General features: G+C 43.2%; 1 protein-coding gene across 1 annotated transcript; it reads right to left on the bottom strand.

Moving 5' to 3' along the window:
* Nucleotides 1–1,481: 1,481 nt before the first annotated feature.
* On the bottom strand, nucleotides 1,482–25,334 carry st6gal1 (ST6 beta-galactosamide alpha-2,6-sialyltranferase 1). The gene is made up of 9 exons (XM_084941007.1): nucleotides 25,073–25,334; nucleotides 24,395–24,479; nucleotides 11,895–12,101; nucleotides 10,755–11,117; nucleotides 10,380–10,644; nucleotides 9,223–9,320; nucleotides 8,306–8,407; nucleotides 6,317–6,491; nucleotides 1,482–5,629 (listed from the first exon to the last, which is right to left on the bottom strand). Exons 2-9 carry the CDS (start codon nucleotides 24,404–24,406, stop codon nucleotides 5,364–5,366), a joined length of 1,488 nt encoding a protein of 495 aa, XP_084797133.1. The 5' UTR covers nucleotides 24,407–24,479; nucleotides 25,073–25,334; the 3' UTR covers nucleotides 1,482–5,363.
* Between the last annotated feature and the right edge of the window lie 462 nt (nucleotides 25,335–25,796).

The raw sequence follows: 25,796 nt of genomic DNA on the forward strand, positions 1-25,796 counted from the left end.
AAACTTTTGCATCCCACTGTATATTCGGCAAATGCCCAAGACATCTTGAGAAATGTAAATCGTCGCTTGATTCATCCATTTGGTTGACTTGTTTTGGCGCTACCGGGGTAGCATATGCTAAGGCGCGCAGAGTAGACTGAAACTGAATGGTGAAAAGTGAAACAAATTATCCGAAGCTACATTTTTAAAGGATAAAATACAGTTTCAAAGCAAATGAATTCATTTTCAAAATATAAAATTCAATTTCAATTTAGTGACGAACATTTTCAAACCAATACATTGAATTTCAATTCAATGTATTGAAATTCAGATTCAATCTGAGCAATTCAAATTCCAATTTAACTTATTCCAATTCAGTTTCTGATGGCACAAAGTTCTGCCCATACAAGAGCCCTAGTTCAAAATGTGTTTTGCTCCGGCTTCTTCCATGCATGTTAAATTTAATTGGTGATTCTGAATTGTGTGTCTGTGTCACCCTGTGATGGCCTGTGTGTACCTGAATCCTATGTGATAGTTTCAGGTATCCACTCTAAGCTGGGAAAGTGTTAGAAAAACAGAATCATATATTTTCTGCTTTTCCATAACTGGTTCTTGTTTTCTTTTCATTAAAACCCAATTGAACTTTTAAAAAAAACTCCTGTCTGACATACTGCTCCTGTTCATTTGTCTGTAAAACAATTATCTTTTATGAAAGAGGCTTATATTAGAAAAGTAAATTCTTACTGAATTTCTAAGGCATTAAAATGACATACTACTGCAATACTGAGATTAACCACAACAACTGTCACTGTTTGATCATTTGGATTCATTGCACTTCATAAACAAACCACATTTGCCACCAGACAGCGACACACTGTGGCTAGAGAGGGTATTACATTGAAAGACTTGAAGCACATCGGTGGAGTTATAACATTATAATTAACCAAAGCAAAACAAACAAAAAAAAAAAGACCGCTGTAAGTGTTAAAATGGTAAATGGCCTGCATTTGTATAGCGCTTTACTTAGTCCCTAAGGACCCCAAAGCGCTTTACACTACATTCAGTCATTCACCCAGTCACACACACATTCACACACACTGGTGATGGCAGCTACACTGTAGCCACAGCTGCCCTGGGGCCACTGACAGAGGTTAAATTTGATATACTTTTGTGTGCTGGCACCCAACATCTACATGTTCACTTTTTTCTTTGATATGAAAATAACTGCACTTATTAATTATTATACTGAACGTAGATTACGTACTGAACTCTACCAGTGAGAATGTGCTCTAAAGGTGGGGTAAACCTGAACATGCAGAGCTAACAGAGAGACAGTTGACCCATCGCACTAACCTGCACTTCTTTGGACTGTGGAAAGCAGCTCGAGTACAAATCTCTGTGGAGCCGGAGTCAAAGCCAGATTTCACTCACAAGTCTACAAAATGTCAGCCAACAATTAGACTTGTGCATCTTTTAGGAACAAGTAATAAATACATTTGGAATTTACAGATTATCATATTTATTTATTTTTTTACAATTAATTAAAAAAAATATTTCAAACAGGAACAGAAGGTAGAGCTGAGCATTAGAAAATATCACAGAAAAGGATCAAACAAATCAAATCATCTCAAAGACAGATCAGCTGCATGCTTCTAGAACTCTGCACATTTTTAGTCTGATATTAAGTTACAAGACGGCAAAGAAAAAAATAAAGAAATTAAATCTAAGTTCACAACATTTAACCAATCCTCCCAGAAACAGAAGAGGATGAAGGCAAAGCAGAGGAAAAAGTGCATCTGTAAGCTGAAATAACAGAATATCAAAAGGCTTCACATGAATGTACACAGAGACAAGACTGCATAGGGAGGAAATGTTCTCATAGCTTTGCTCTGAAATGCAATGACATCAATTATTCAAGTGTGTGACTCATGACTAAACAATGAAGTCTTGGTAAGCATGAAACTGAAGTGACCAGAACACAACAGCAGAGTCATTTTTGTTCTTGACGACTTTGCTCGAGCTCCGAGTCGTTCTGCTTCAGGATTAAATTAGCTGTGCTAGCATGTATCATAGTTAAAAAGCACTTATTACACGTTACTAAACTTGTACTTGTTACAGCAGAGAAGTGTGTTTTATGTGAAAAAATAAAAATAACAGCATCTAAAAATCTCTAGTGTCTGCATCGTGGCTAATTAAAGCTAGCTGGTGCGATTAAGTTTGCTACAGCTGATTTCCCCACTTTTGCATGTTTCATATATTCACATATACAATATAACATCGTAGTATATGAAATACTACATAAAATTTGAGCTACATCTGATTATAACAGAGGAAAAATCACCATCGGTTAACCTCGTCCTGATAAATGCTAACTAGCCCAGCTAGTCGTATATTTCAAGGGGATCTATTAGCTTTTCTGTATTTTATGTGATATATATTTATTTGTTTGAATACCTGCACCCCACCTGACCAATCAGACAAGAGTAGGCTGTTGGGGGGGGGGGTCTGCATAAAGATTGTGAACCATGCATAGCTACTGTAGCGAGAATCAAAGAACGAAAATATGAAGCTAGCGAATAACATGTTTTACAGTGAACTGTAGTTAGCATTGAAAATAAGGAGCTGCGTTAGTGTCATGCAGATATTTTCTCTATTTTTTCAGAGATTTATTTTGTTGATATTTTCTCGTTGTTACAACACTAGTTTAGGGAAAACTGGTTTTAAACATTCATCTGTATTAAGAGATTAAGTCAAAAATCCTCCCGAGGCTGATCTTTACTGTGATAGCACTGAGAATGGAGCATTCATACAGATGTTACAGTAAAGAAAAGTAAAGAAGAAATTGCCATCAGTTCATAGGTAAGATAACTCACTAAGCTAAATGACCACTCAGCAGACTCTCCAGTAGCCTTAAAGCTAGTGAGAAAAACTCGGTTTACATACTTAAGTTAAAATCATTTAAGCCAAACATTTTCTGCACAAAATCCAGCATAAATACAAACCAGCAGGCAATAATTAGTGCAAATGACACAAGGAGCATTATATGGATCATAAAACTCTTATAATGCAATTTCTTTTGTTAAATAAAATACTCAATATTGCATTAAAATTGCTTAAATTAGCTTAAAGACTCGAAGACGTTTTGGACATTTAGTGACTTTTTAAAATGTTATATTGAACTGCAAATTAAATGAAATGGCCCTTAAATGTCCTGAAGTGAGAAAGCTCACCTTATATATAAAATAATGAATCAAAACAAACTAACACTTTTGATAATTCTAGAAAGACACAGCGCTACCTACCCCTTGTCTTTTATGCTAGTAGTGTTAGCTGCTTGTTAATAAGTTGTGGTAGAAACTGCTTGTGTGTAAACTATATGAAAGTAATATTTGTAATCTTCTACCTTAGCTATACCTGCACTTTATACTTTCAAGATTAGCTAAAAAACCTAAAGCCTCACATAATTCTGAATCAATTCTGATTTGCGGTAGTACCATTAGCAAGAACCGTTTTTTATGGAAGACATAAATGTCAGTTTTTCAGTTTGTTGCTAGTTTGCTGGATGTTTAATTGGAGGGTGTTTGTCTGCAAACAGCAACAATACGTGTACTTTATGTGAAACTCTTTTCTAGGCTTTGTTAGAAAATGCAGTTTTACACCAGTGTAAGCAGCGGTGTACGTTTAGGCTCAGTCACACTAACTGTTTTGGTGGAAACTGCCAGACTCACCTGCTCTTCGATAACACAGAGCGAATGATTTCACTGGATTAATTTGGACATTTATTTTTGCGAGCCATGCTCAATTTTTACGATTCAAATCAGCTGATCAGACCAATCAGAACTCTGCTTTTGGCATCAAGCGTTTGTAGCTCAAAGCGTGCACTGTTACTGAATACACAAATAGTAAAGTAATACTGTTTTACATCAGACGCACAGCTACATGCTGCTCTGGGACAATCAGCTCTGTTAAATGATTTGTCTGCACCCTGAGATGAGGTCCACACTCTGCCAACAAGAGCTCAAACTGCCTCACTGACACCCTGAAGTATCCACGGTCGTGATAAAGTCCTGGATCAGGCCATCACATTCCCCCTGCTGTTGTCTTCTCCTGAGAAGTTTCCATTTCTTGTTTAGAAGCATCAGGACCAGCTCATCGTGGCTACATGTCCACTTCATTTTGTTCACAGTGCATTTTTTTCCACAACATGTTACAGGAACCGTTAAACTATAAGTTTGGATTTTGTGTCATTTTTGCCACGTGCTCAGTGTGTCATGGACTGAAGAAACAAATACTGCAAATAAAATATCAATCAAGTATGTAAAGCCAGTTAGCATGTTCATATAAACCGAGTGGGGCTTTTACGTTAGAGAAAAATCAAATGCTGATATCACAGTAAAGACCCTCCTCCTATAATACTTTCATAATATTTACACTACATGAGGATTACAAAAAGATTACTGGAAATGGCAGGACTCACAAAGTGTGTAAAAAACCTACGAAGTGACCTTTTGGGTTAAGTTAGAAGTAAACTCCTCTGCAGGCAGTATCTTCTTCAATAAACAGGTTCAGTGAGGTGTGTAAGCATCATGTATGTAATCACACAGAGGGCACAGCGGCCTCCTACTGCCTGAACAAAACTGTCACCAGAACACAAACACACAAGCAGAGACGGTGTCGCTGGACCTGCGCACGACTGATATTTATGACCCAGTTTGCTAAATTTTGGATTTTATCTGCTTTTTAACTTCAGGAAGAAATGATTTTGGACCCCTCGAAACAGGCTGGATGTTAGGGAATCTGTCCTGGAAAATATTAATATGCACTTTTTGATCAGAGGACATTTTTGGTGGTCTGTCACTCACTCGTACTCTCTCCACCTCGCAGTTATAGCAGGGGTGGGAAACTCCAGGCCTCGAGGGCCGGTGTCCTGCAGGTTATGTGTCCTTGATCCAACACAGCTGATCTAAGTGGTTAAATGACCTCATCATGTCTTGAAGTTCTCCAGAGGTCTGGTAATGACTTGATTCAGCTGTGTTGGCCCAGGGTGAGATCTAAAACCCGCAGGACACCGGCCCCTGAGGCCTGGAGTTCCCCACCCCTGAGTTAAAGGCAATCACTGAGATTGCTTGAAAACCACCAGAATTATTCTTTAAGGTCAACATGAGCATCAAAATTTGGGCAACTAAGAAGCATCCAGTGATCACGCGTCAATGACCTCACAGGGATGTGTGTACAGCAGCACATGTATGAGTTGATCGGACTCCAGTGTGTGTGTTAACAGCATGAAATATTTATAGAGCGCTCTTTGTGGTTCGGTAGTGAGGATGAGGTTTGCATGCGTCGGCTCATCTTCATGCAGGACTCAGATTTGTGCGTTGATGCAGTCAGCGGTCTCCTCCAGCAGTCTGGCTGCAGTTCAGCTTCCTGAAGCCGGGCAGCGTGACGCGTCCGTTGGTGTAGATGTCGCGGTCGGAGCCCTGGTTCATGCGCTTAACCAGGTTCTTCTCGTACAGCAGCGGGTGGTAGGCGCCCAGCGTGCAGGCGGCGTCGTAGAAACGCTGGTAGTAATGGCAGAGCTCCGTCTTCCTCCGGGACGGCAGGAACTCGTACACGTGCACCACCTCGCACAGCGACATCATCAGGACGGTGCCTGGACAGGAAGCAGAGGGTATGAGGACACTTTGCAGAGCTTTTCAGACAGTTTGGTGCTTCCTCTGTTGTGCTTATATAAATCAAATAAAATCGAGTAACCAGAACCACAGAAGGTCACAGGAGGACATGAAACCTGACACAGAATATTCCCAACTGAGTGAAAAGGATTTCTTTTGAAATACTGGAAACAAAGACGTCTTTCAGACTAAATATATGAAGATATCATTTCTGCCCATGTGGCCCAGCGCTGGTTAGGACTGATCCTCACTTTGGAGCAACATCTACAAGCATGAAGCCTTCATGTGTTCTTCATCCAGCCCACAGCTTTGTCCTCAGTTGTGTAACGAACAGCACAGCTACCTACGCACTGTAGGTCTGCCAACACGTTCACGTCCTCCACGGCCCGCACACATGCTGCAGAACCAGAGCAGGTCTGTTAGCAGAAACAACCTTCTCATTACATACAATCACCTCTGTGTAACAGATCTACTTCCTGTCTGATGATCCTGGAGGAGAGATGTTTATAATGAACTGAGGCTCTAATATCAGACACCAAAGGAGGCGGAGCTCCAGTTACAAATCAGATCCTGCATTTGTGAAACTCGTGACATGAACGGAAGACGTTGCCCCACGTGTGTTATGAAGGCAGGTTGTAGCATAAACAGGAAGTGAGAGAAAACCATACCGAGCATGCCGGAGGAGGGCGGGTTCTTCTGGATGGGCTCGGCCATGTTGTCCTGTATTCGCTGCCAGATCTGCCACTCAAAGCGAGGATGCAGGATGTAGAAGGGCTGCAGAGGGTGGAGCCTCCTGTACCTCTGGTACTGGGCGAAGATGGGGTAATCAGTCCTGTTGAACCACTGCGGGGGGGAGGGGCATACAGGTATGAGTTTTAACTGACACCTCAAAATACATTCAGTATCAGCACCAATCCTGCTGCTTCAGTCTTTGTTTTACTGATGCTTCTCTTTGAATACGTGGCTGAGTTATCAGGGAGACGCTCTGTGCAGGCTGCAGAAACAGGATGTTAACTAGTTAGTAACTGAAGGATGTTTTAGAACAGAAAGTGAGCAACCATAACTGAAAACAGGGGAACAAAGACGTGAGAGTAAAACACTGAGAGGAACCAATAAACTCCATAAATACAAACATCACAAAAATACTGAAAACAGCAGCTCAAATAAACCAGAAACTTTAAAAGCTCAGACCCTGAGAATCTCACTGGGATCATGACTTTTCTACCACATAAAGGCTGCAGAGATAATGTAGGGGGCGGCGGCTTCGGAGAGGAAAAGAAGGGCCAGGGCCCCCCCGCTGTTTGGGGTGTCCTTCATGTGCAAATCTTTCAGTACCACTGCTGGACTGAGGCCTAAATGTCAGAGTTGTCCTTTATGCAGCTTCCAGTAACGAAAGAGTCTCCATTTAAAGGGACAACAGACAAGATGCATTCAGAGCAGACCAACTGGGCTGCATAAAGGACCAGCACAAGATAAATGACGTCTTTTGTCCACTGGGTTTTAATCGTGCCAGGTTACTCGAGTGGAGTCCAAGAATAAAAACAAAGAGCAGAAGAAATCCTCTGTAGTGGTAGACGTGTCCGCTCCTCTCAGGATAAACACATGAATTATGCATCAGAGAAACGGCTTCTGAAGCTGGAAAACCAGCAGTTGTTCCTGCTGGTAACTGGATTTACTGACGACTCGTTCAGTTTCCCTGCAGCGCAGAGTCAGACCGGCTCCACGCTCTGTGCATCCACGAGGGGAACACTTCATCATGTCAACCTTTAAGCTCCTGAGAAAAGCCTGCAGACCAGGACCACCCGACACAGGAACAGTTTCTTTCCCCTCGCCAGCTCCCTTCTAAACAGCTGACCTGTCACACTGCTCCCACTGCCAGACTGCAGCTGCACCTTATGTACATTCTGTAGTATTCATTCAACCTCATTTCTGTATTCTATGTATATAAGTTTAGATTAGTTATTTATAGTTGGTTTACACAGCTTTGTGTATGCATGTGTAATGTATATATAGACACGTGTGTGTGTGTGATTTACATTGCTGTGCTTGAGAGCCTTCATCTACCGGAACCAAATTCCTTGTATGTGTCTGCACATATACTTGGCCAATAAACACGATTCTGATTCTGAAAAGAAGCCAGTGCGCAAGAGCCACAACCTGCAGTCCCTCAAGTGTCCACTAGAGGTCCCAGCAGTGAGCCAGTCCCCACAGACTCGTGTTAAAATGTTTGGCTTTGCCCTGGAGCGAATCTTCCCGTCATAAAGCTTTAAATTTTATTTATTAGGGGCGTGGCCTATTAGACTCAAATACAGATGCAGGTATCGACTGTGTGCACAGCAAAGTAAGCTGCGTGCTTTATGTTGTATGTTTCACTGTTTTTGCACAAACGTGACATTTTCCAAACAGAATTCTTGCAGTCAGAGACACCATCATGTTTACCTGTGCTCGTCTATGTTAGTCTACAATCCACAAATGTCCAAAGAAACCACAAACTGATTAATACAAGCGTGTGCATGAATATGTGCACCCGACAGAGCTGTAGGAGAAAAACTTGAATAAATTGAATAAATTCTACATTTAATTTGAACAATTTAACAAAAGTTATTAAACGCACGCTGGTTGTGACAGAGCTTCTAGCTTAAATCCAAAAACATCACCTTTGTGAGATCAGCAGAGAAGGGGGCGGGGTCCCAGGCCACCAGAACACCTGAGCTGTACAGAGAACTGGACAGGAAGCGGTGGTCATCAGACGCCATCACCTGAAAAGATTCAGAGAAAAAGCACACTGACACACGTCGCTTAGCGAGCCGCGTCTCACAAGCTTTAATAAATAAAACCTGTTTTCATGACTTTTAAAACTCTTTAAAAATGAAAAGCTGTGAAAACAGAGCAGCTAAATTCTCTGGTTCTACTTATTAATCCAAATCCACTAAGTAGAGTTTTGACTTTGATGACGATGCCGTATTCAGAAGCACTCAGCAGATCCTCACAGCGAGGTGTTCTCACATACAAGCATCTAAAAACAGCCACAGGCAGCTCCTCTGCACTAAAACGCCCACAGCCCATCTGCAAACTCTGAGTTCGACCTCTTCAGCGCGACCATCGCCTGCAGCGTCGTTACAAACTCGACTTTACTCCAAACTGTGGAGGAGAGCCGAACGCTCTCACACACACTAAACAAAGCTGCACGTGTTGTATGGAAAAGTTATTAAAAAATAAATAAAAACATTATTTCTGTCACATGTGTTTAGTTCCATTGGTGGGTGTTCATATTAGACACCCAGGTTTCTAACAATGAGGCCAAAATCAGACTAAACGCTTCGTTTCACACAGTTTTTCTCCTCTTGGATCTCTGTGATGTCACAGAGGGGGAGATCTCAATCAGATCTACTGTTGAAATATTTTGCTTATGAAAAACATAAGTTAATAAGTGTGACAGAGAAAATTATCGTATAAAACTGGCCGCAGATGATCTTTGGATTCTTGTCTTATTATCACCACGTTTGTTTCGTTTGCAGTGAAGCACTTTCTCTCAGCGCAGCTGTCACCACCTGGAGGCTGTTTCTGTGCCTACCTGTGAGTTGATGAGGCGGATGGTGGTTTTGGACCCGACATCCTTCTCGTACCCGGTGGTGGGCGCAGCGTTGAAGCGCAGCACGGCTTCATGTGAGTCTGAAAAACGAGAAAACTAATTTGGTTAAGAAGAAGTGAAAGTTTGTGATTCGCTGAAGTGACGCGTTTTCTGTTCATCAACCAACAACACAAACACACACACACACTTAATTCAACAGGGTATTTTAAAAGATGATGATAAAGTCAGTTATTACATAAAGAGCTGAGTTCAGCAGGAACACTGGGTGAATTTAAAGCAGTCTGAGGTCACTTAAATGTGCTTCTTTTCAGCCTATTTTCACACTTACTTTGTGCCTCCTCCACGTTTTCGGACACAAACAGCAGAAAAAGAAAAGAGCAGCTGACTTGTTCTGTCCCACAGTGGTGGAGCTTAGTCTCAGTTGGACAGTCTGTCCATTCACCCGTTTTCTGCAGCTTGTCCGGGCCGTGTGGGCAGCAGACATTCCTCTTCCTGCCTCCTCTGAGGCAACAGCAAGATGTTCCCAGACTGCCCCGGGGCCTCGAGGGGCCTTTGGAGGGGACACTCCACCCTTTTATGGCTAATGCCAACAGCCAGCACATCATCCTCCAACAACAGAGAAATGATCCTGACCACCAAACCTCCACCCACCAGCACGGCAGTTGGTTATACAGGCGCTGCACGCAGCTCACACTTCAGTCAGAGCGCCAAGCAAACTGTGTTTAAAGACATGCTGTGTGAGAAACTCTGGAGCTACCAGACTTCTGCAGGAAACAGCTCAAACACATCCTTCCTCTGTGGTTCAGGGACAGTGTGCTGCAGAGAGCAACTTTAAGGGGAAAAGGGCTTAAAATAGCTCCACATGGACTTCTGGGAGGTCACACAGGAAACGATCCTGTGTGAGAGCAGCAGGGCTCAGGACTTACACCAAACCTCACTTTGAACTGTGCTGTTTACTTTTTTAACTTCTGTTTCGCGTGCTGCTCACTGCTGATGCTGGGAGGAGAAGAGCAGCTCTGAGGTTCTCGACAGAGAAATATCGTCTCATCCTCTGGACTGTCCAGATGTGAGGGACGTGTCCTTTTTAAATCCCAGACTTTGGGAGTGAAAAGCATCAAATCCACATTTAAATGTCTCACCGATCTCTTTGCCCAGCCCAGAGTAGCGCAGCGACCCCGCCGATGACACCACAGCACAGCTCTTGTAGGGTCCGAGGTCAGAGGTCAGCTGCTGCGGAGGCAGCTGGGTGGCCCAGGGCAGCAAGGAGAAGGGCTGGAGGTCAGGGGTCAAAGTCGCGACCTCTACTTTGTCCTTCAGTTGGCAGAGAAGCTCGGGACCGCTCAGCTTCGGCGTGCCAGAGACGCCGCCGGGGCCCGACAGCTCGACTCCATATTTGTTCATCGCCTGACAGAAACACCAGGAAACATGGAGAGAGGAGCGCGTCAGTCCATGTATAAAACTGGACTTAGCCTGCATGTAACTTGTAGACGCTGCGTCACTGGTCCACCACTCACCTGGTAGTTCTGCACCACCTTCTTCATCCTGGTTCCCAGCATGCTGCTGGACATCTCGTCGTCCCACACCTCTCCCAAAAGCCCGTTAGGCCCGAAGAACTCGGCGTCGCTGCCTCTGCCGCTCAGCTCGCCCTTCCGCCGGCCCCCGAACAGGGTCTCCAGCGCTCGCGTGAAGGGGCGCGGCAGCAGCCGGCTGAAAAACCCCGGGGGCTCCCGCTGTTTCCGCTTCGACGACGAATCCCTGGCTTCGTGGCTGTGGTTGGATGAGGACAGGACGGGGATCGGACGGCGAGGGTCACCTGGGATGACGCCCGGGAGCTTCTGAGGGTCCGTGTACATGGGCTTGGCTCCACCTCGCAGCACCTGTGGGAATCAGCAGCATCAACATTATTGTGGTTCACCAAAAATAACTCAAGTCTGTTCGTTTCTTCCTCCTTCAGGAAGTGGTGCAGACTTGCAGGTGGTGCATGACACCAGCTCAAACATCGAGCCTGTAGCTTTCTGTCGCTGGAGCGCAGCTGCTACACCTTGAATATGACGATGGAGAGAACGAAAGCTGGACCACTAAACCCTGGTTTTGGCCTTGAGGCTATTTCTGATTGGTTCAGGGAACAGCAGAGCACCGACTGACGGGCCAGATGCTTCTCTGTGGTTCTGTGTCAGGTCTTCTAAGGACATGACTTTCAGATACTGTTCAGCTGTAGTTGTTTTTAGGTCTGCTGCGTCTTCTTCTGGCCTCCACTCACTGAGTTTTCTCAGATTTTTTAAGGACACACTGCACTCCGTGCAAAGATTTCTTTGGGAATCATCTTGTTGGTGCGAACATAGTATTGCCTTTGAGACTTTTCGATATTTAACCAAAGAAATGAGAACAAATGATGTGTTTTTGTGACAGTCTGCTAATAAAAGTTGTTCTTATGTGTAGGAACAACACTTTAAAACATCTGGCTGCTTGGAAGCAAAATATCTAGAAACAAGGGGTGGCTCAAGACTTTTGCACAGTGCATGTTTGTTTGTTTTCTTGCCAAATTTCATTTTTCACCCGAATTTAAAACTTTGTTTTCCTTGCTGTAGTTTTGCTGTGGGTTGAATAGAAACTATTCAATGAAATGTTTTCGGTTGTGGTTAAACTTTTCACACCTTGATGACGTTGTGTGCATGAGGCTGCGCGCGGGTTCGTGCCCGGACGCCAAAGATGGCGTCGGTGACGGGCACGCTGTTTTCAGCACAGATGGCGTAGAGCAGAGCCATGGAGATGCAGAAGAAGGTCATGCAGAGCACGCCGCGGCGAGCCCGCCGCCTCAGACGCCACAGCAGGCTGACTCTGTCCATCGCTGCCCCGGGTATCTGCAAAGACAGAATGAAAGGTTTGTATTACACGTCAGAGCTGCTGTGTCTCATCTGGACTCTGTGTTTTACTTTGAAGCGGTGGGTCAGCTTATAAAAGACGGGGTGAGGGTGTGGCACATTTCATATTCAGCATCGGGAGAATTCAGCGAGCTTTCATTACAGCAGCTGATGAGAACCCACAGAGCTCAGAGACCAGCTTCCTGTAACGGCTCCGTCAGTGCTGTTTAAGAAATTTCACACATGAAATTAAGACAATATCAAGGTGATGTGTTTCGTGACTGTTCAGTTAATCTCTGCTTCACAGCTGACTGTAGCTGATGCTTTTCTGTCACCTGAGACAATAAAACAAATTTTTAGTGTTCACAAATATGTCTGAAGGTTCTCAGTCATCCAGGTCATCGCAGTCTAAGGAGCTTGGAAAGAAAAGCGTCTGGACTTCTTTAAGTTGCTTGAAGACGTTTCACCTCTCAACCGAGAAGCTTCTTCAGTTCTAAGGTCAAATGGTGGAGAGTCCCAGATTTAAACCCAGTGGGAGTTTCCCCCCCAAGAGGGACAAAGGACCCCCTGATGATCCTCTACCTAACCACATGAGCCGAGGTGTGAAAACGGGTGTGGGTCACAATCAGCCAGAGTTTCAGGTGAGCTCACTGTGAAACCTGGCCCCACCCTATCATGTGATTTCCTGAGGTCAGATGGCCCAGGATGTGAGTGGGCGTTAAGGCGTCTGGGGAGGATCTCAAAACTAGATTATAGATGGCAGACAGTTGGTGTCGTAGACCATCTTTGAACAGAAGTGTTGGTTAAACAGAAGTTTAAAAGTTTAAAACTGCCTGAGCTCATCAGCTGAGTGGAAGACGACACAGACTCCTAACTGGACGACGGCGGATCAAATTCTGGTCTCGGGAGCGACTCACGAGTTCAAACTGACAGACGAACGCAACACACAAAAACAGAGCTACAAATAAAAATGTGGAACAAAACATATGGCTAAAAAACCCAATAAAGGTTGGGAGAAGAAACAAACTGGCTGAACATAAAAATCAACCAAAGCAGCAGGTGCTAATAAAAAGCTGGTTCACACAGAAGGTCCTCAAAACAATCCAGATACCAAAAAAGACAAAAAGGATGGTGGAAAGAAACAAAGTCCTGAAGGTAAGTCTTCTAACTGTGCCACAGCCTGAAAAAGAAGGCGTGGAAATCACTTCAGCTTGTCGCAGATCAAAGTGAAATTAATCTGATTGATCAGGTTTTCTTGGCGTGCTGAGTTTCCAGCAGCAGATCAGACTATAAAAACATTTACACATCTTCTAAATCACCAAATTATTCCATGCATGCTTCAGTCACACTGCAATCCACAGTTTACTCTTGGTTCTTCGCTCTGCACATCACCAGCTCCTGACCAGGTGATGTGTTCAGTGTCAGTTACCACGGCGATTTAACATGAAACACGAAACCCCGACTGTCAGCTCAGCACAGCTCCTCTTATGCTAACATCTGCAATCACATGAAGCAGGTTATCAACTCGATAAACCAACCCACCGTTTATCAGCCTAGCTACCAGCGCGCTCACACCACAGAGACAAACAAATGATGCATGCATCAAAGAGGAACCATCAGACTTCAAAACGCTATACTTTGGGAGTGATGGACACCGAAGGTTGTGGTGATGTTTAAAATTCATAACTCAATATGAAGTTGCTCAGGGCAACCACCACACACAGCCAAAGGTCAGGAAAAGAAAAAAGGAGCATCTGGTGAAGAGAGCGTGCTGAAAGGTGAGTCTTTACAACAGTGTCAGACTCGTCACAGACTTTTGCGAGCACGCCTCGAGTCACGAACAAGCTCTTTTGTTTTTGTTTAGTTTTTTTACAGGACGTGTTTGGGTGTGACCTCTTCATGGCCTTCGCTCAGTAAGACCAGAGAGGAGCTGGTTTGCTAAGTCTGCTAACATCGAGCTGTGTCCATCTTTCACCTCGATGTGGTTTATTTGTGCAGGCGTGGAGCAAAACGACCACACTGACAGTCCAGAGGTGTAAACGCTGCACGTCTGAGACTGACATTCTGTCACATGACGCCAATAATCAGACTTTACTCTTCTGACCGCTGTCACGCTGTCTGAAGTAACGCGCCGACGCTCCGCGCAGCTTTAGCGACTCTCATTAGGGAATGACTTCAGAGCCTCGCTCTCTCCACACTCTGATGTCTGAGCGATGTTCAGGAGTCGAGGGGCTATTTTTCTGATAACTGATTGGTCAGTAGGACATGATTGATCTCTAAGATAGTACACAACACTCCAGGGCAGCATAAGTTACCATAGCAACGTAACAAGTGAACTGCATTGGTATGTTAGAATTTATATTTTATCTTTAATACATGTTTACTTCATTATTGTTACATTTATGTTTTTTTTTTCATTACACAGACAGTGTAACAGAACACAGAGTACACACAGACACACACACAGAGACGACCCCACTTAAGGACGTGTGGGTTTGTGATACCTGCAAGAAAACAAGGCCATAAATGATGATGTGTGTTCCCCTCTCTCCTTGTCGCCTGGTGACGCTTCCTCTTTCAGACAGAGGAGGGAGGAAGACGAGTAGTGATGAACTACGCTTCAAGACTGGACAACACAGAAAAAGGCCAAACTAGATTTGCCCGCTACTGAAAACAAACAGCAACGTTCCAGAAAAACCAACCACGACCTCCAAAGAACATGACTGTGCTGAGGAGGCTGAGGCGAGACACCCGCAGGACGGCAAACGTTTCAGGCCACAGAGGAGAAACCTGCCAGATCTTCATCTGAATCAGGCCGAGGAGACAAGACTGAAAAGAAATCAACCAAAGAGTCTCAGGATGAAGAGAAGAAGAGAACAAACAAACTGCAGAGCGCAGTTTCAACAGTCTGTTCTGGATTTTAGTGACACTGAGGCCAAAACTAAAACTAAACTGAACAAAAAAGTTTGTTTTTTCAGTTCAGGTTCCTGCAACTGTGACATTTTTAGCCCCGTCTTTGTTTCTGCTGTTTTGTTGCAACAGAAGTGATTCAGTCACTGAACCATATCAGCAATGTTTAACTTATAGTTGACTAATAAATGATATATGACATGATAAATGATAATTTAATTTGTGTATTTCATTACAGATGAGCTTTGCTGCAGGGAATGAAAGTCCTTCTGTTAATCAGCCTTTTTAGTAGGTCTGAGTTTTCCATATTTCTGTTGAGCTCAATCATTCATATCTCTGGTTTTGCATATTTTATCAACATGACCGTCTCATCCATGCTGCCAAACTGTTGCTAAACATCATCAGTGACTGCTGTTGCAATCTTCCTGAGGGTACACTTGTTGTTGTAAGTAGGGCTGCCACAAACGATTATTTTGATAGTCGACTAATCAGATCATCATCCATTGGACGTAAAACGTACAGCTTATTGCACCAGCAGCATCTGCTCTTATATAACTATCACTAGCTTACAGCTTTAAGTGTTTAAGATATGTGCTAACTAAAAATAAAGACAAGATGGTAGTTTATTAAATTTTAATGACATTTGCAGATTGTTTCGGTGAAGTTTAATAAACTTCTTGCTATCTAAAATATAACAGGACACCGGAGTAAATTCTCGAGCATCTCACACTTCTGATAATCAGCTGTCTGCTTGATGTTTATTCAGCTGTGTAAAAACTATAACTTTAATCTCAGCCAAACCGATTTACTCAGGAACAAATAAAACACTAAAAAAAAAAAAAAAAAAAAAAAAGCCAAACAATAACATTTTGAAGTTATCTAAGTGACTTATGTATGTTTAACCTGAGTAGCGAAAGACGGCGGTGGGTTTGAAAACGATTTGCCGGGAGTCCGGTGTTCTCACGGCTCTAGTGAGCCTAGCCCCCGGGTAGCTATCGAGCTAGTGGGTAACAGACGGAGCGCTTTTGAAAATATGTGGTGTCTTGATAAACTGAGCAGATATTTGAGGTTTACACAGCTACATTCTCGCCTGAAAATATGTTAAACGTTTATTTTGTGACCCAGAAAGAATAATAAGAGTAATATTAAAACTGACTAGCTGCCGCCATTGTTGGAAACTGAGCTGGGCCGCGCTATGAATTCTGGGACACAGCTTCTTCTTCTTCGGGGTTTAACGGCAGCTGGCATCCTTGTACATGCAGTGCTGCCATCTTCTGTTTCAGTCCGTTATTACACTCTTAAATCCTACTACTTATTCCTGCGTCTTTTGGGATCTTACAAAGCTTCAAACGACGCGTCGACTATTAAATCAGTCGTCGATGATTTTGATAGTCGACGTAATCGTGACTAGTCGACTAATCGTGGCAGCCCTAGTTGTAAGGTCTACACTCTATGATTAAGATAAGATAAGAGATACAATGAGACTTATTGATCCCACGGTGGGGAACATTCGTGCGTTACCTCAGCTCAGGTAGAGATAGCAGAAGAACAGAAAGTCAAGAAACACAAAATAAATAAGATAATACACTATATACATGGCAGCATACACAGTATGTGATTATAAATAGAGGGTTGTGGAAATATTCAAGAAATAAAGTATAAAGTATTCTACCACTGATATTAGTATGTAAGTAATAGATATCTATAAGTACAGATACACACACACACATCCATACATGTAAAAGGTGCTTTACATATAAAATGATTACTTAGCAGGTGTTTGTTATGTTCTCAGCACCATCTGTCTCCACACCAAAGGAAGATAATTACACACGTCTAACTCATCATAATACCACAGAGGTGGGTGAGGTGGAGCCTGCGTGGTGTAACAAACATTAAGAATGGGTCTAACAGCTCTCAGATCCTTCGTTCTTTCAGGGCCGACCTCCTCTGGTTCTGTGGAGGAAAAGACTTTTCGATTTGGTGCCTCAGACGTGGTCAGGAACCCGTACGACGGTAAGATTGGTGCTTCCAGTGACTGTAAGGACGCCGGTCCAACCTCGCTCACGTACCAGTGCAGTTATGATGAGTCCTGAATGTTGATCTTGATTTAATAGAGATTTTGATATAAATTGGTGTTAATGAAGTTCTGAGAGGTTTATCTAATGAACATGTGTTACCTAATTAAACCGCAAACTAATTTAAATCCATCCTGTTGGATGAGCCCTAATAAACTGTGGATCGCATTAATTAAGTTTATGTCTAATCGGCGAACTAAATCTGAAAATACCATCGCTGGTCTGTTTGCACATCACTGAGGGTGATCTAGGAGATGCTCCTGACAGAGAGGGGAGGTGCTCAGTGTTATTAAGTGCTGCAGTTGGTTCTTCATAATAAAACAGCCTTAGATGTTGGCGTATGTTGGAGCACCTGGACAGTGAGGATGAGAGTGGAGTCTGTGTTTACAGCCTGAGCGTGCGGCTCTTTGTTCGTTCGGTCTCCTGAGTGAACAAAGAGACTCAGATCCGTTTATAACTCGAACATTTAACTGATTAATAAATCTGAAAGACATTTGTACGTTGAGTTTATGGCGTCTCCTCTAATAAAATAAACCCGACAGGCAGCACAGAAAATCCAGGATTAATTCCAGAGTTGGTGAATAATCCCAAATCCTGCGTCATAGTCCCGCCACTGATACGTCATTCGTTTACAGCAGAGCAGGCCGCCTGCACCGTGTCAACCAATCAAACAAACTACACGGCGACACGTCACAGTTTGTTACTCAGGAAGAGGAGAAAGCTGTGGTCAAGACAGCGAGAGCGAGTTTAGAGATGTGAGCAACATTGAAGGTGTTTGGTGTGTGTAGTTAGTGTGTAGTGTAGTCGTTTTTTGATAATTAATAAACAAATCGATAAATGGGGCTGTTCGATATAACCATATATATCGGATGACGATATAAAAACGTCTATCGTTTCATTTTACGCTGTCATTTGTTTCGTGCTGTCGCAAAATAAACTGTTTACGGCAATATTTTTTCATCGTTCTGATGGTCACTGTAGTGGCTATATTAGTTTCTTAAAGTTCTCTCTTTCTCTTATATTTAATATAACCACACTACAGACGGACAAGCGCCTGTTTTTATGCGTTGTCATTAGCAACAACGACGGTAACACCACCGCGTGTCCGCTTGTTTATGTTCCACATAAACCTTTCACAATAAAGCTCAAGATCCTGTTGAGACTTTTCAAAATAAACTGAATCACATGAAAGATGCAGATTATTTACGGATGAGAAGTAAAAAAAGAGCCGCCAGGTGCTAAAAAAATAAACCTTAGACTCAAACGTTAGAACAGGCTTTTCCCCGCAGCACGCCGTGTAATAAATACAAAGAAAACGGCGGCTGTTACAACTTATGTCTAAAAATGTATCGTTTCAGGCATCGGTTAAAACACTCGACTCCAGCTACATGACGCGCAGCTGGAAACACTTCACGCAAGTCGAGCTGCCCGAGATTCACAGAATTTACAGGAAATGTTACATTTTTGTGATTTATATCGTTATCGGACGATAGATGTCTTATATCGGGATATGAGATTTTGGTCATATCACACAGCCCTATCGATAAATCATTAGGTCTAACACACACACACACACACACACTCACACACACACACACACACTCACACACACACACACACAAAATTAGTACAAGTCTACCAACAACATGCTCCAGAGAAGAAAGTGCAGCAAAGACAGAACAGGACATTTAGGTACTGATGCTTACGGCTGTTTGCACAGCTCCACCCAACAACATCTCCTGAAATGATGATTTTTAGTAAAGAGATAAAAACCATCTTACTTTTTTGAAAAGACGTTCCAACACGTCTAATCACGAGCTCTTCAGCGCCTCTAATAACTCCGGCAAGCAGACTGAGACTCAGCAGCACTAAATGCTAAATGCTGATCACAACATCCTGGTCAGACCACACGTAACAAAAACCAATCAGATGTGCATTACATCAGTCCCACTGAGCTTAGCATGCAGGAATAAAAGCACACAAAGTGCTCTGATAGTGTCGGGTTAATGCTTTAAATCAGTATTATCATCATTATGAGATTGTTGTTAAATTAAATTTTATTTTCGTGTTGACAACTTCTTCCTGTTCTGATAGTCTCAGGGGGCAGGCGATGCCCGAGGGACTACAGCTGTGTGCAGTGAACTTGTTCCGTTTGAAAGGCTGCTTTCTGTTTGTTAGAGAAATTATTAGAGAAAGAAATAAGAAATATAGCATCCAAAAAAAAAAGGAAATAGCCACAATGGTTACTATACTTAGGACAAAAAGTAAGAAAACCTGCCTTTGGCTGATTATTTGTGCAACGGTGCTTCTCAGTAATAAATCTTAGACTATTGAAAAGCTGACTTAGTCCTCTGACACGGCGCCTCACTAGTGAGGAGGATGAATTTGTGGGTGGAGCAGCAGAGTTGAGGACGCACGCGCAGGCAACCCTTCTGCCAATGACCAGCAGGAGGCGTCTTGGGGCAAGCAGGGCTGTGTTAGGGCTGGGCGATATATCAAGTTTTTTAAAAATATCGATACATTTTTATACGAGATATGAGATGTGACAATATCCTTTATATCTTTATATCTATGTTACGTTATAATTATACTTGTGGAGCCGCAAGTTTGCCTCTCTTTCGTCCACTTTTGTCTCTACGCAACGTTACTCGGCCTCGCCTCTCCTTCGCTGAACACAACTCCCCCTCCTCCCCCATTGCTTCACCTGCAGGCAGCGACAAGATGGACCCGGCAAATCTCCGTTAACGAGTTACTGCGCATCGCCCCGTGCGTGGGGCTGGACGGCGTCAACGTGTTAACGAGCTAACCGCGCTAACGCCATCTGCACAGCCTAGAATCCTTTCATTCTCTCAAAAGTTGACAGCGCGCCTTATGGATGAATTCTGGTTGTGCTTGATGACCACGAACCGATTTTATGTGCACGGCGCTCAGCAATCTGTCAATAAATGTTTTAGTACGACTTTGCTAAGCTACGAGGCCGCACCGCTTGATGGATTGTCGGAGCATTACGGCTACCGAGGAGCCTCGCGGAGTGATACGTACTGTGCTTCAACGTAATATTACCGTATTGTGTGTGTATAAGGGCCATAAATGGCTCCTGTTCAGCGACGTGGTTACGAAGAGGATTTCAAACTCCCGGCTGTCAGTCACGCAGTAGAAGTTGGGAACAGAGCAGCTGTGAAATCTTTGTTATTATGCTCAGCGTCTGTTAGTTTACAGTTTGACTGCACAGTTGCGAGCTCTTTGTTATGCACAAAAACAACATTGTTTTCTTTTATTTATGGAGCATGATTATTTAATAAATGCTCATAATTTATTTTTGAGTAATTTTCCATGTACATCTGCGCTGTATGTTAATAAAAGTGCCTGTGTGAGATCTGGGACACAGTGTGACTAAACTCTCTGTTTGTTCTTACTTTATGGCTTTAAAAAAATATCGAGATATATATCGTATATCGCCATCCAGCTAAAGAATATCGAGATATGAATTTTGGGTCATATCAACCAGTCCTAGGCTGTGTCGTACATCATCACCCACGATAACCTCAGCTTAAATTTCTATCCATCTATTCTCCTCCGCTTGTCCTCTTCAGGGTTGCGGGGGGAGGAGCCTATCTCTTTTCTCAGTTATTGATTCGGTCTTCAATACCTCCCCCGCTTTCCATATAGATAGCTCCACTGAAACTTGCGATAGGTTCTTGCAGTTTTTTATTAATAAGATAGAAAGGCTTCGATCTACATCTACCCCGTCTCTGTATAATGTCTCATTAACATTTATCTCCTCAACTGCTTTTGACCAGTTTGCGGCTGTATGTCTTAACCAGGTGGAAGAGCTTTGCAATAGCATAAAGACATCATCCTGCCCTTCAGATGGAGTCCCGACCCATTTTCTAAAAAAGATTATTAAGGTAGTCGGTCCCCACATTTTAACTATTTTTAATAGTCTCAGCTCTGGAGTGGTACCAACTGGATACAAGCACGCTGTAGTGCAGCCAGTGCAGCTACAAACCTTTCTAAATAGTCATAATATCTTCGAGAAGTTCCAGCCGGGCTTCAAAACCCACCACAGCACAGAAACTGCCCTCCTAAAAATACTTAATGATATTTTATTAATCACTGACTCAGGAGACCCAGCTGTGCTCCTGCTCCTAGACTTAACTGCAGCCTTCGATCCTGCTGACCACAGCATTCTGCTCTCCCGTTTGGAGCAATGTGGTATCAAAGGTATCCCCTTGGAACGGTTTAGGTCGTACCTCTCCGACAGGACTTTTTCCGTGAGCCTTGACGATTTCATTTCTTCTCCAGCTCCTTTTACTTGTGGTGTCCCGCAGGGTTCCACATTAGGCCCAATTCTTTTTTCAATCTACATGTTGCCCCTAGGCCTAATCTTTAGGAAGCATAACATCTGTTTTCACTCATATGCCGACGACACCCAGATTTATCTTCGGTTTAATAGAAACACCTCCACGCCCATGGAGTCAAATGTCTTGACGAAGTTAAAACCTGGATGGCCTCAGATTTTCTTACCTTCAACGAGGATAAAACTGAGGTAATTATTTTTGGACCGAGCTGTAATTTCAATGCCCCAGATTTGGACTTATGCAACCTAACATGTGCTGTTAAAACGCATGTAAAAAACCTGGGGTTTTTCTTGGATAGCAAACTTACATTCGAGAAACAAATTAATTCAGTTGCCCAGCGGTCCTTTTTTAAATTAAGGCTCCTATCCAAAGTGAGATCTTTTTTATCTGTTAGAAATTTGGAACGAGCAATTCATGCGTTCGTTTTATCTCAACTTTTATCTCACTGCAATTCACTGTATGCGGGTGTCAGTCAGTCCAGCTCGGCCCGGCTCCAACTGGTACAGAATGCTGCAGCTCGCCTCTTGACTCGTGTGAAGAAACACCAACATATTACTCCGGTGCTTGCTTCCCTTCATTGGCTTCCAGTGCGTTTTAGAATTAAATTCAAAATCTTACTTTTGACTCATAAAGTGCTAGTTGGCCAGGCACCGGACTATTTGTCTGACCTATTGCAGCTTTATACGCCCTCTAGAGCCCTTCGATCAAGCTATCACCTGCTCCTTACCTTACATAAGTCTAGGATGGTTCATAGAGGAGATCGGGCATTTGCGGTTGTGGCACCGAAAATGTGGAATGATCTACCTCTCCACATTAGAAAGGCCCCGACTGTTACTCTTTTTAAATCGCATCTTAAAACATAGTTTTTTACTCTGGCTTTTGAAACGGTATGAGAGTTACCAAATCTTTTATCCTAATTTTCTTTTAATTTTCTTACCTGTCGTTGTTTAACTGTTACTCTGTACAGCACTTTGGTCAGCTCCCTGTTGTTATTAAACGTGCTTTATGAATAAATTAATGAAATCTGGACAGGTCGGCAGCCGGTGGCAGCGCTAACACGTGACAGTTAATTGGTAACTTTGAATCAGGTGTGAATATGGTTGCCTGTCTCTGCGTCAGCCCTCTCTGTCCCGTCCACACTGAGATGGAAAACGCAGCGTTTTGAAAACACTCTTGAAAATGCTTTCATTTGAACACGGTGCTTTCACGTCGCAGTGTGGACAGCGAAAACGGAGACTTTCGAAAACGATGACGCGTGTTAGTCATATGATGCAGTCATGTGACCAATTAAACTAAGACAGCGGAGGGCAGCAGTTGTTGTGTTTGCCCTCAGCTCTGACAGCCCTATTAAAGGTTAATATCAGTCTGTACGTGCTACACATCAAATTCTTTGATTCTCACTCGCTTTTGCGTTTCATGCATGTGCAGGACCGGAACGTAAGCGTTTTCAGCCGTGTGGACGCGCAACTCTGTGAAAACGACTGAAAACGCTGGTGTGGACGCCGAGCGTTTTCAGACGAAAACACCGTTTTAAATCTATCCGGGTTAGTGTGGACGTAGCCTTTGTCTGTGCTCACACTTTGTTTCAACACGTTCACTTCAAATTATGAAGCGTGTCTTCAGTGGGAGCCGCTCGGCGAGAAACAGCCTTCATTTACTCGCACTTAGAAATCAAACTGGAGGTGTCAGCGCCACAGCAATAAAACTCTGTGCAGTGGGTGCTTTCCCACAAACGCTCTTATTGTGAAATAATTTGGTGATAATAATCTGATGATTTTCCTTATTTGCTCATTTTAGGTTTTATTAAATAAAAAGTTTTTAGCATCTGAGGCGTTTTGCATCCGAGCGGCTTCGTCCACCTGCAGGTTACCAGCTTATCCAGCCTCCAACATGATCCAGTGAATGAATGAACGGAGGCAGCATCAGTTTAGTGCTGCTGACTGCAAACAGATGTTGTGACAGGGCATCTGATTAAAGATGTTAAGACAAATCCCCCCCCCCACTCACACGCATCTTTGAGAAGATACTCACTCTGCAGCTGAAACGGCTCTTTAAAGACGCCAGGAAGTGAAGACTGACACAAAATGGCCTCTTCTCTCTTCAGGAGATCACAAAATCAAGCTGCTCCTCACACAGAGAGCAGAATCGTGTGTGTGTGTCATGCAAGGAGATATGAAGCCATAAACTACCCGTGATTAAAAAGGCCGGCGTGTGCGTGTTTTAATCCGTCCACTGAGGGAGGTTGGCAGCGGCGTCACAGCGCACAGCAGCTGATTGGTCGGCTGCAGTGGGACATTTACGCCTCAGATCACATCTCCTGAAATCATCACTGAACACAGGCGCAGCGGTTTAACGCAGCACTCACTGGTTTGACTCTAAATTACCAAAATCCTCACACGTTCCCGGCTGGTTGGAAACAGGGTGCACGGTGAAATTTGGCCTTTTTTAATTAATGTTGCATATTTGAGCTTCATTAGTACGACAGATCTCCAATGAAATTTGAAGGGCATAGATCAAGGTCTTAACATCGTCATGTACTTCTACAGTCATAGTTTGAAGGTTACTGAGAGGCCTGCCGGGAACTTTTGTACAGTTTGATTGTCGATGGATCGACCCTGCAGACGCAGAAACGGGTTTGCTTTGTGAACAAACACCTCGCTGCTGCGCTGCTTCCTGTTTACTATAACAGCTGCTGTGCCACCCCTGTGATGTTTGTACTGATACTCAGCGCAGCTGAAGCTGTGTGAATGAAACTCGACACCCACAGCATCTGCTGCTGGTACTACTGCTGACTCTGTGAGTCAGCTTCATCACAAAGCACACGTTTCTGAGCGCAGAGAGGCTGAGATTTCAAACACAGGCTCAGAGAGGACGGATTTATCTCGCTCGGAGGATTCAGAGCAAACACTGCAGATGACCTGAGAGGGCGAAGTGAGCACATTACCTTGTAGGCCATGGCTCGTCTTAGTGCGTTGATCGTATTGATGGTTTGAAACAGGACGCTGCTTTCAGCGCTCACCTCATTGCCTCTGTGGAAAGGAATATATACAGTAAATACAGGGTTCATACACATCCAGTCGACTCTCTTTCTTTCACAGTTTATCTAAAATAAACTCTTAATGAAGGAAACTGGAGCAAACGTGTTAGAACAAAAAATAAAGAAATGTTAAGCTGCAGTCTAGTTTAGTAAAGACTCATAATAAACGTGTCAGAGTAAACAAACCCAGACTGTGTTTTTATGATAGCTTCCTGATAAATGTGCAGCACGTTGCTTTGTTCTGTTATCACTGCTGCATTAATGCACTGTGGACTAAAAGGCCTTCAGGAGCACTTTTACTGTCTGCTTCACTGGCACCAGGACAGACACATGATGCTGCTGTTGGACAGCAAAGATCAGAGTAATAAGGGAAGAAAGGAGGACAAGACATTTAAAAACGTGTGAAAAATAACAGGTTTAATGATGATGCTGCACAGTAGATACACAGCACAAGATTATTAATGACTGACAAGAATAAAGTAAATACAGTAACACATGCCGGGCATTGGCTCGGCACAGACACATCAACAGAGAGAGATGTCTGAGGTGACCTGTATAGGTGATGCTCCTCCGCTCGCCTCCTACCTCTGATTTGTGGACGCTAAGGCTCCGAGCAGCTTGTTGTTCCCGCCGCCATGTTTCTGGTGATTCGCGGTCCTGCTGTCCGTCCGTCCGGTCCCAGGCCGCTACCGGTGTCCGCATGCATGAGCGGAGGCCGGGAGCGGTGAGTCCTCCTCTCTCGTTTTAGCCCCTCTCTTTTCTACTGTCTTTCTCTGTGACGGTCACCATGCAGGCTGCTCCTGCTGCTGCATCGAGCAACAAGCTAGCACTGACACGACCGGCGCATTTCCGGTGAGATTTTCAAACATAAATAATACATTTAAGTAAATTAATATGGAATTTATATAGCACCTTTTTAGACTTTCACAGAAATGATTTAGAAATAAATAAATAAATAAAATAACATACAGAACATACATAAAATTGTGGAAAGAAACATAATCTTAAAATTATGAGACAGTTTTAAGAAGAGATTTACCAGTTTAACAGATTTAGAGAAGTGAGAGAGGATGTACATGACAATACCTTACTTTTCTTTTTGTCACACTTTTTAAGATCATTAAATACATTTTAATATATTTAACACAAAGCTAATCCAAGTAAAAACAAATTCGATTTATGTTTTTCTTTATTAAGAGGAAAAATCCATGGCCTTGTTAAAAGTAATTTTATTGCATTTTTTTGATGATCTGAAACATGTAAGTGAGAGAGATATGTCAAACACTAAGAAATCAATGAGACGTTAATA

This window comes from Perissodus microlepis, chromosome 10, assembly GCF_051167445.1.
Source record: "Perissodus microlepis isolate ML-2025 ecotype Zambia chromosome 10, ASM5116744v1, whole genome shotgun sequence".
Classification (NCBI taxonomy): domain Eukaryota; kingdom Metazoa; phylum Chordata; class Actinopteri; order Cichliformes; family Cichlidae; genus Perissodus; species Perissodus microlepis.

What these genes read in the sequence shown, in the direction of transcription:
- st6gal1 (XM_084941007.1), bottom strand. An exon ending in ATGCACACAACGTCATCAAG is followed by an intron (nt 11,118 to 11,894) that starts GTGTGAAAAGTT and finishes TGATTCCCACAG; the next exon opens with GTGCTGCGAGGTGGAGCCAA. An exon ending in TCCGCCTCATCAACTCACAG is followed by an intron (nt 8,408 to 9,222) that starts GTAGGCACAGAA and finishes GAATCTTTTCAG; the next exon opens with GTGATGGCGTCTGATGACCA.